At 40.5% G+C, this 11703-nt stretch overlaps 1 protein-coding gene across 1 annotated transcript; it reads right to left on the bottom strand.

Annotated features, from left to right (window-relative positions):
- Window positions 1–1687: 1687 nt before the first annotated feature.
- Window positions 1688–2510, bottom strand: LOC131000696 (LOB domain-containing protein 1). Its single transcript, XM_057926723.1, has one exon. The coding sequence runs from the start codon at window positions 2381–2383 to the stop codon at window positions 1898–1900; it is 486 nt and encodes a 161-aa protein (XP_057782706.1). The 5' UTR covers window positions 2384–2510; the 3' UTR covers window positions 1688–1897.
- Window positions 2511–11703: the final 9193 nt, after the last annotated feature.

An 11703-nucleotide genomic window follows, 5' to 3' on the forward strand; every position in this document is an offset into this window, starting at 1 on the left:
AGTAACAATAATCGCAGCAGCTGCCTCTGATCTTCATGAACTCAATAAATACGTAAACCCTTAAAAAGATGGGTTAAGCCCATGGCCTGCCAGAAAGAGAAGCAAGGGCCCAAGAGGTTTACATAAGGCGGCGCATACTAGGGTTCAAAGAGGCCTTAACAAATCGGACTCCCAAGTCAGCAAAAGATCCGGTAGATATCTGTCCATAAATAGAACTAAGAGAATCTCCACCAAAAATCCGCAAGGAAAGGCTTCAGGAACTTGCAACTACAGAAGCAACTCAACAAGAAACAGACTGTGAAACTCCTGAGGACACTTTCTTTGATCTACACAATGACAGCTTAAATTAGAGTATAGAAATACTCTAACAACCGGAAAAAAAAAAATGGTTCAAATTGACATCTAGTAGTACGAAACTTAATTCCTTACTCTCCGAATAAAATAATATTACACACACATTGATTTTATTTTTGTGAAATGAAATTCGTACTGATTGAATCTAAGATAGTCGTGAAGACGCAATCTCCTCTAATGGAGGTAGCCGATGATGATAGTTATACCCAAAGTAGAATAAAAATGGTACAAAATCAAACACATAGATATAGGCGAATGCCATGATGCTTATTATTTTTTATTTTTTTATTTTTTTGGAGAGGATCATGATGCTTACTTAGTAAAGAGAACATGATATATTAATGTAATTAGGCAAGTTTAGGTGTAGGTAGGAACTATAGTAAGCATGTCCCATATCATTTATTCCATTTGCCGACAGCTTATAAAATTCACAAATCTAAATAGATTCTTGTAATCATACTTTATGAAGAACACACAGTATATATAGAAGCTAAGATAACTTGCTTTCTGTTATAGATAATTAGGCTTTTAATTCAATACCATCAATTAGTATGTCTCATTTTACTAAAGTGAATAAGTGATGGGGCAACAATCATAGTTTCCAAACAGGTGAAACATAACATCAACAAAGTCGGGTTAAAGCTTAATGAACATATACTGAACAGACAATCCATGTTAACTGACATAATAATACTCATATTTCATAGTACATCTTTAATCATGAACCCTTGCCCCAATCCACAATTTGGGCTATTATAATTAATCAACACCAACACATGCTATATAACTAATTTATACTTTATCATTACACTCCACTAATCTAAATTAAAATGCCTTAATTGATTAATTTATTGATCAAAAATCCATACTATAAGATATTTCCAAGTGTTGATGGAATGCCTTAAACAATAAATTGAAGTTATGCAGACTACACTTATGTCTAACTTGTTTCTAGGAATCAAATTTTATGCTGAAACTTTCGATGCAAAACTGAGTTGGTACAATCTCTCTTTCAAAATCATAATTTTACCCCTCAAAATGGCAAATGGCAGTTAACATCTTCAGTTCATTTCGCTAGCAAAATGGTATTTTTCTTAGAAAACATGTATTAAATCATCCAACATGATTTTGCCCAATATACTCTCACTGTTATATGTCAGTCACCCTTTACATACAGAAACAGTAATTAATCACCTAATCTGTAACGAAAATACGAAATTATTATACAAAATACTCTTGTATAATCAATAAAAGGGATGATTTGAGTTGAAAAAATGGATGAACGTTGAATAAACAGAAGAAAAGCATTAGGTAAGCAGAAAGTTGTGTCAAGTTGACAATGGAGAATTAGACAGTGACATCTCCCCTCCTGATAATTGATATGATAAGATAACATGGTAGGAACAAGAGGTTGAATACAATCATGACAGACACAAATACTCACTCAATTAATTACCTATATATGTCACAAGATTAATTATTTATCCCATAACAGTATTAGTAGGTGAGATTTGCTCCGAATTGAAGAATCCTAGGTCAGAAATTAGATGATCCAGAGTGGGTCCAAGAGATTGTTGGTGTCTGTGTGGGGGCTACAGGAGAAGTCGTCCATGTCCATGTCCATGCAGATGAGAGCCATGAGATTGGAGTGGTGGCATTGCATGTTGACAATCTGGGCTTGCGCCTTGGCCAGTTGCTCCTGCAGGTCGGCGACCTGCTTCTGCAGGTGGCATATGGCCCCGGCGCAGCCGTAGACGGGGTCCCGCAGCCTCGCGTTGGCCTCGTACACCATGCTGCTCACCGCGTCCTCCCGCTGCGCCTCGGGGACTTCCTGCAGGAACTTGATTATGTTGCTGGCGCCGAACACGCGGTGAGCGGTCGTGAATTTCAGCGGGTCGTGCGGCGGGAAGTAAGGCGCCAGCACGCATTTCTCGATGCAGCGCCGCCGCAGGATCTTGCAGGCGGCGCAAGGGCTCATCACCACGGATGGGGATGGAGATTGAGAGCTAGTACTGTCGCTGCCCTCCATATCTCAAAACAGAGGAGTTGGTTGTGTTGGGGCAGAGGTGGGATATATATAGGCAGAGGCCAGAGGAGAGTTGCTTTCTTTGAAAAACTACACGCCTTGCCTTGCCTTCTATTTATTACTCCCACCTTTTATGAAACTATATAGCATAGTCGCCTTGTGTATGAAAGGGGCTTCATAACTTGTGTTTGGTCACCGATAGGGATGTAGTGAGTCACTAGAGATGTCGTTATTATATTTTTAAATGTGTTAGTCATGAATAGATTATAACCAGGGGGCTTAGCCCACTGGCCACCAGGTCCTCACTTAAGTGGATTTTGGTGAATGCAGAGATAAAGTGGTTCTTGGAGTGGATGGAGAATTAATCAAAAAAAAAAGTCATGAATAGATTATAGATGGGCTTTTATGGTTTTAGACTTGGAAAAGGAACTGTTTGGTCTTCAAAATATAAAGTATACGAAAAAACAAGATGGGTTTTGTGTATTGTATGAAAGCGTTTAGAATTTTTCCTAAATCAGTCACTTATTGGATAAAGATGTGTGGAAATTAATATAAAGATTGCACATGGAATGCTTATGCCAAACGATCAACTACAGCTTCAGACCCTAAAAAAAAAAAAACTACTGCTTCGGAAAGATCTTTTTTTTAATAAAATAAAATTCCTTTAACTTTCTATTGCAATTCCATATACATGTATATATATAATTTTCTGTACAAAGACAAAAGTATAGCTTACATAAGACTAGTTTTCTTTTCTTCGCACGAGATAATTAATTTCAAGTAAAGCCCCAAATATTTTGGATTTATGCACGGTGTCGCAAAAAGTCAAAGCTTAGCTCCAAATATTTTGGATTTATTGCTTTTCAGATGAAATTTCAATTATTTAAATTTCATCTACCTAAATTTTATAGAAAACACCCCTAAAAAGCATGGAAAATAACGGGAGTGTCTATGCTACACCAAGTTTTTTACACTTCCCATCATAAGATGATGACAAGTGGACATTCCTATTCCCAAAATTCATGAAATTTTAAATTGACCCCTCATCAATAATTATCTACACCAACAGCCCTTCTTCAAGTTTCAAAATAGACAGAAAAACCAACAACATTTTCTATAATTATAAAACATGCAATTAACAGGATATGGCCCAACATGCTTCCGTAACACTTCAAAATAATTCAAAACATAAATCAACAGTATACCTTTCGTCGACTTGGTCACCTTCAGGAGCTTTTGTCGCGTTTTACGAACTTCTTGCCTCCTCAGCCTTCGTCCAACCACGCGCTCGCAAGAGATGGTTGCAACCTTCTTCCTTCACTGTGTTTCGGCTTTCGCCGAATGGTCACCTTCAGGAATCAGTTTCCCTCCTTCACTATGTCTCGACGTCAAATACTTTTGTTGATAAATGGAAAGAAAATATTTTTACTCAATCGGAAATTGGGCTAAAATAAAGCGTTAAAAGAGGAATTATAAAATACTTATTTTATTTCATAATAATCTCCCTAGGGGAGGAGACTAACTTGTTTAGCTACTCATAGTAGCTAATTCTTGTATACATAAAATAAAAGAAACTAAAACTAGAATTGAAAAAACTTTGAAAACAAAAATTTAAAATACAAAGATAGTTTTTCTGAAGAGAGAGTGTGTTGTGTGAGTAAGGTTGTGAAAATTTTCGATGATTTCTTCTCTTCAGAGCATTGGTTTATATAGAGGTTTGATCCCCTCTATAATTGCTTGGTAGTTGGCCTTGGATTCCTTCCTCGTGGCCAGCTAGCTCGGATTGTGACATCCACCTTCTTTTGTCGGTTATTATTGCCGACACTAGTTAGTGCCTTCACATGGAGTTGAACATTCCTTTATCCTTTTGTGATAATGGTTGGTTAGGTCCAGCTACTTTATCTTCCACCCAGCCTTGTCTCCTGCTTTCGGTGAGTGGTCCTTTTCTGATCCCATTTTCCATTATTTCATTGATAATGATATGAGGGGCCAGCCTGCAACTTTTCCACCATCCTTTGTCTTCTTCTGATGAGTGGAGCTCCTGTAGAATTACCCACTTCGGTCAGTGGGTAGTTGGCCTGCATTATTATCCACCCACTTTCGTCGTTTCTCTTTTAGTGGGTGGTCCTCCTGTCTTGAGTCACATGACTCCCTTTTCTTTGTCGGGCATCTTACTTTTTTGGTGCCCGAGGTGCTCGTCCATGTGGAGTCTTGTGCTCCTCATACTCGTCTGACAGGAACTTCTTCTTGTTAGGCTTTGGAAAGAAGCCTTTGCCGAACTCCGGTTCTTTCTGCGTCGGACACTCCGTGCAGATATGATCTACCCAATGGCCAAGATGAGCCATGTTGCAGAACTTGTGACGAGTTTCTTTGCTTCCCGCCACCTTGTTTCGCCAGAGTGTCTGCCTTTTTTCTTCGAAGGCTTTCTCTGCGAAGCTTGTAGTTTTTCCTGTCATTGAATTTAACAAGAAAGATCCAAGTCCTGCATTATGAGAGAACTTGAACTGGTACTTTACTTTGTCCATCTCCGTGAGACAGACCCATAGTCCCCATGCACGTCTTGTGGAGATTTGATCCTCCGTAAAAGTTGTGACGATGGAGATCTCGTGATCTGGTGCCTTGATTCTGTTCAAGGCCCCTGTGTCGGGTCTCCGAAGCTTAATAAAATGAAAAGCTTCATGATTCCCTTTGCATGCTGGTTCTGGAGCTGCACTAAGAAAATATAACTCCAGGACATCTCCCCGGTTAAGGGACTGGTTGTTCGCCCAAGCATCAAAGACCGTCTCTTGGATCCACCTTGGTAGACCCTTGATTTCGCTAAATGTTGGCGTTGTCATATAAACCGAGGCTAATGCCCCGAATTCATACCACTCTTTGACCTCCTGAGGATTAGCTCCGGTGGTTATCCAAATGCGAGGATATTTTCCCGCAATATCAACCCGGCAATAGTTCGGATTGAGCCCTTTTCTGGTATTGAGTTTTTCCCATCTGGACTGGTACAACTGCCAAATAGGAGAAATTTCAATAATATTAGTATCAATCTTAGATTTTCCTGTCAGCGGCCTAAGATTGATCTCTCCCTCTTTTACCCCAGAGGTGGAGGGTTGACTTGTTGGTTCGGGCTATGAAGCCTTAGCAACAACTTTTCCTTCAGGATCCGGTTTTGACACCTTAGCCTTAGGACTCGTGCTAGGGATATTTGAATCCCCTGCTACAGGTAATCCGGCATGTACGGTAATGCCTGCTTCAATCATGGGAGCCATGATCCCGCGTAGGAGCGGCTTGTGGGTTGCATCATTAAGATTTAACATCTTTTTGATACATTCTCGTATACAGTGGGTTACTTTGGATTCGTCATCCATTTGTATCCTTCCCGCTTGTTTGGCATGGAGTAAACACTCTTGCCATTCTTGTTGTAGCATCTCCAGGTTGTCCAGGAGCTGCCTCTGGTTCTCCATGATAGAGTCAACCTCAGTTGGCTCCATCCCTTGTTAAGAAATCTGCAAGAACATTTTGATCAGATTTCAGGATTACAATATCATAATCATAATATTGGCATTCTGCTTGCCATCTAATCAATCTAGCCTTTTCAGGTTTAGATTCTATCTTTTTTGTTAAGAAAGCTTTAACATTAGTGTTGTCAACTTTCAAAACGAATTTCTTAGCAAGTAAGAAAAGCGGCCATTTTTTGAATGCCTTTCTGACTGCATAAAATTCTTTCTCGTTTATGTGCCAGCGCACAGCTTCACTGTCGGAAAAGAGACCGCTACAGTATCTGCAAGGTTCTTCTCCGTATGGGGTGATCTTTGTGAGTACTGCCGCCCACCAGAAATCACTCGCGTCAGTGTAAAGGACCAAGCCATCCTCATCTTGTGGTATTGAAAGTTTCGGGAGATTTTTGCAAATCTCTTTCAACTTCTTCATACCCTCTCGATGCTCATCCTTCCATATGAATGGAACATCTTTCTTCAGTAGTGGACTGAAAACTTTTCTCTGTTCTGCAAGGTTTTTAATAAACATCCCTGCAAAATTGACAACTCCGAGAAAACTTTGGAGCTGCTTCTTTTTCTTGAGATCCTCCGGGAAATTCTGGACTTTTTCCACAATATGGTCTTGTAGAATTATACCAGATTCATCGATCTCAATTCCCAGAAACTCCATCTTCTGGGTGGCAATGACTGCCTTCTTTTCAGACAGCACTAGTCCTTCTTGTTGACAAACATCCGCAAAAATCTCCAGATGCCTGACATGTTCATGAATGTTCTTTGATGCAATAAGAATGTCATCAACATAAACAAACATAAACGAAGAATAATCCTTGAAGAGATTATCCATCTTTCTTTGGAATATCTGAGGCGCGTTGGCTAACCTCATTGGCATGACATTCCAGACATAATGTCCTTGTGGAGTTGAGAAGGCTGTGAACTTCTTACTCCCTTCCTCCATGCGAATCTGGTAGAAACCTGACTTGCAGTCGAACTTTGAGAATACCCTTGCACTTCTGATGCAGTTGATAAGGTGTTCTCTGTTCGGGATGAAATATCCGTCAAACTCAAGAATATCATTAATCCCTTTATAATTAATGATCAATCTTGGCTTTCCTCGCTTGATCTCCCCATGATTTATCACCAGAAATCCAGGACTGCTGTAGGGTGATCTTCCTTCTTCGATCAGCTTCAAATCAAGGTGTTCCTTGATTATACTCATCATATCCTGTTGATCTTGAGGGTTCATCAGGATAGGTCTGAATCTTACGAACTCATGCTCCTTTCCAGTTTTAACTTTCAAAGTAGCTTCGAGCTGGTTCTTGTCCCACCATGCCAAAGGATTCTCATGGTAACACTTCTGAATCCTCCTTTTGACGTCGACTATGGACACCTGTTCTTCTTCCTTGATATCTTTGTGTGATATCAGGGAGACTTTGAGGATTTGAGTTTCTTCCTCGGAGAGATCTGGGAATCCCTCGATTCTGCATTTAAGCAGAACATCTCTGAATCTCCGTTGATCCTTCATTTGTGGTCGTCGGAGTCTGCCATCATCACCACGCTTGCTGCGGAATTTGATTGTCATCTAGCGATTAAAAGCTCTTTCGAGCCTTTGCACAATGATCTTGTGGTCACAATTGGTTGTGAACACTAGCCTCCTGGCCTCATTGTCCTGTGTATACCGCTTGAAGGTTTGCAGAAAATTATTTTCAAATAATATATCTGCTCCGGTATCATGGAAGTATATCGGTGGGGTCTTGACCTTGTACCAAGGTGTCTGTCCTGCACCGCCGATCAATATTTCCGTCTGTTTTACTCCCTTTGATAAGAGCAAAACCTTCTTGGAGAAATCCCTTCCCGCAATTCGAGGTAGTTCTTCTTCAACTTCTGCTGGAAAGACTTTTCGTTTTGCTGTACAGATTCCTGCTCCTGAATCTACATAAGCAGCAAAATATTCTGCTTTGAACTTCTCATATATCATCCCAATAGAGATGTATATCGAGAATGGACTTGTCATCAGATCAGCAACCTCTGTCTACCGATCGTAATCTCCATTCCACTTGCTTTCCACGACCATGGTTGATATTTGTCGAGGAAATTGCGTCCTAAGATCAGAACGTCAGTTTCTTGTCCGGCTTGGCCTTCGATTTGGATTTCAAAGCCTCCGACCTCTAGAATTCCGATATATCGGTTGCTATCTGGATTCGCCAAATAATACAACATGTTGCAAGGAAACTTATTTTCCTTTTCAGTTGTATTAAATCTTGTGGAAACCCATTTCCATCCTTCGGGACATTTGAGCTTAATCCTCATGTCTGGAACTGGTGTTTCCTGAATCGCCCTTCTCTCATAAGATAGAGAGAAACTTCTTGTTATAGGCCCTGAAGTTAGCCTATTTCCCTAGAATGATAGCCTTGGTTCTCCCAATCTGATACTCTGGTCATGGCTTAGCACCTGCTTGTCTTCTACATCGATGTCGATTTCCCTGATCTGGGAAATCTCCACTCGGTTTGGATTGACTGTCTTGGCTACCTCCTTGAATATTTCTGGAATTTCAATAAATTCCTTTCCCAGAAATAATTCTGTGTGGTGGGAATTCGATAAGGCATACGATACTTGATAAGTAAGCGAGTATGGCCTATTTCCTCCCGTCATGAGATCCTTCCTCTTGTAGTCCTGATATAATGTCAGGGCTCGGCTGAAGGATGAATCCTGTAGATTATAAGCGATTTGTGGATACATCTCGGTTATAATCTTTTTGGCATAAAGATTGCCTGAAAAAGCTCCAAGAACTGCTTCTTTGGCATCTCTAATTCTCTTGTCGCAGAGTGCAACATCAATTGGTTGATCTGTCCCGGGGAAGAGGGCAGATTTGATTACCAACTGAATTGCTCCAATATGAATCCATTTCATCGTACTGGTGACTACTGGTTTCATTCTTTTGAGATCCCGCCGTATATCTTCGGCTGGAACAAGTTGGATCTCCACCTGGTTACTTGTAATCTCGATTGGAAGCGCCATTTCTCGGCTGGTAACGCCGAAATAAACATGATGCCTCCTTTTGAATGGACTCAAGCTGTGAAAAACTTGATTCAGTCTTCCACTAGAAAACCCTTGGTATGTTTGTACTTCCTCGGTTTCCTTCTTGAGTTTTTTCACGAGCTTCTTTACCACCTCTTCTTGTGGGATCAGAAAATGACTGGTAAACCCATTCTGATCCTCCTTCTGAGTGTGGAAAACCTCGTTTTCTTCTTTAGTCTGACTCGTTCTCGGTTGATCCATTGGTCCAATCTGAACCTGAATCTTCAGAGCTAAAGACTTATTCTTGTTCGTATATACTCTCATCAGAGGATATATCTTCAAATTGATACACGGGTATCAATTTCTGGTAGTAGAGGGCATCTTCAATATCCTGTGTGGATTCAAATTTCTTTATCCCTCTTCTCTCGTTGTCTGGGCAATTGGTAGAGATATGCCATTTTGCACCGCATGTCCAGCAGTTGCAATCTTTGAAACTTTCATTTGCTTTGGCTTGAGTACGCCTGAAAGTTTTCCTCGCCGGGATTCTCTTTTGAGATGAGAATCGGTTCCTGGATGATCCGCTCCGTTGGCCTGATTTGTAGGAGCGTGCCTTCTGTCTGGTCCACATAGTTCTTGGCTTCCAAGAACTTCTCCTTGAACTCTTTTCATAGGGTTGGTACCTATGTTTCTTTCTGCTCTTCCGTTGATACAGCAACTCAGCACCAATCTCTGTGGGAATATCAATGTTATCGCACATCAATGGAGATTTCTTGTTGAGTTTTCTCAATCTTTTGAGATTCCTCTGGTTCGCCGCCTTCTGGTACCATTCGGACAGCTTCCTGTAAACATATGACATCCTCCTTGACGCGCTGTCAAGAGGATATTCTCCTGGTGATACGTACTCGTTGATGAGCATCTCCCTCCATGGGCTCGGAAATTTTGTGAAAAAGAGGTCCTTGGAGACCTGATCATCAACAACCCCCATATGGGCATATAGGGTGTATAGGCGCAAGAATTCATCAAGAGCTTTTGGCTCTAGCACTACCAATCTTAGATTGTAAAGTGCCTGTAGATATTTCTTGCACTTCTCCTCTGCAGATCCTTCGAAAAAACCCATTCCAAGAAAATGAATTTTAATTTGTTTAGTAGCCAACTCGAGGATTTGAGAAATTGTCGGGTGGCCAAACAAATCATTCTTTCCCTGGGCATCGGCTCTATCCCAGAACTGTTTTACCATGCCTGCAAAACTTGCTTCGAAGATCTTGACAAATTCTTCTTTGTCATAATCTATCGTGGCGATCACGATCTTTAATGATGAAGCCCATTCATCAATGAGATTCTCCCAATCTTTGAAACTGGCTTCATCGAGGTTGAGAATCAATCCGTATGGATGGATTAGTTCTAATGTGGCCTTTTCTACAGGAGTATCCCGCATCTGAGGCCTTCGTCGTCTGGTTCGTTGAAACTGGCTCTCATTTTCTTGAGCCCCACCTTTCTTTGACGACCCTCCTTCTTGATGCTCAGTTTTGGGCACCTCTTCTCCTTGGTTCATCTTTAGATCAACCATATTTAGGTTAGCAAAAGATTCTGCTAACTCTTGTAGATCTTCTAATCCGATTCGATCAAGGTTATTCATTTGCCTTTCATGATTCGGATTATGTCCTCCGGTTGCAACTCCTTGGGTGCTGCATCGAGTGGTAATGGATAAGTCGGGTCTTTGGACCATTTATTCCGAATTTTTCCGGAACATGGTTTTCGCCTTTCGATGTCCTCCACTCTTTTCTGGATATCACGCAAGAGGGTTAGTATTTCCTCTTGTTTGAGTGATATTCGGCTTAACTCCATCGGTAGATCATACAGCTTAACGCCAAAATATTCCACCGTTCTTTGGATCTCCCGCAAGTTGACGTTGTCGGAAGAGTTTGGCTCGATCTTGTGGTAGCTTGGATAAGCTACTCCCGCCTTGTCCTTTGGTTCCATCAAATATGATATTGTTGATGGAGGTTGTCCCTTGCTTGTCGGTTTGCCGATTTGGCCACGGCATTCTCCAATAGGGCATCAAGATGCTCCTGAATGTTCGTAATGATCTCACGAACAGTCTCCTCGTCCTCGGTAATGTTGAGCATGAGTGCTCTCCAATACCATCGTAATTCACTCATTAGGTGACTATCTTCTCTTTCCAAAATTTGGAAAGATATCCTGTATACAAGAGATCTCGGACATTCGTCCGGATCCATTCCAATTCTAATGGAGTCTCCTCCCACATAGGTTAATCCCATAGGTAAAATCATAAAATAAAATAAATATTATATAATTCCTCAATTAAAACCCGCTCTGATACCATTTTATGCGAAGCGCGGGGATGCATTAGATTTATAAATTATAGAAACATTTTCAGAGTAAAATCAGGATTTTCTGCATTCTCTTTGGCAAATTTAGGGGTTAATAATGTAAATAAAGATTTTTGAAGGGGTCAAAATCAAGATGGCAAAATTTTGGAAAAATAGAGTGTCCAAGTGTCATAATCTTAGTATAGGAGTGTAAAAAGCTTAGTGTAGGGTAGACTATTCCGAAAAATAACGGTGTTACTAGCCTAAGACGTATTTCAGGTACATCCAATTTTTTTTTATTTTTATCTAAGATTAATGATTTTAGCTCTCTCAAACTATTTTCTGCATACCCTATTTCTCATAACACACTTGTGAAGCAGTACAACTTTATTTTCCTTTACTTACACGGTCCAACAAAATTAATATACGTTGTGCAATATCGCATTATTATGAAAAATGAGAACCTTTGAAATCCACGAGCAAGCTA

The sequence above is a fragment of the Salvia miltiorrhiza genome, chromosome 8, assembly GCF_028751815.1.
Source record: "Salvia miltiorrhiza cultivar Shanhuang (shh) chromosome 8, IMPLAD_Smil_shh, whole genome shotgun sequence".
Lineage (NCBI taxonomy): Eukaryota > Viridiplantae > Streptophyta > Magnoliopsida > Lamiales > Lamiaceae > Salvia > Salvia miltiorrhiza.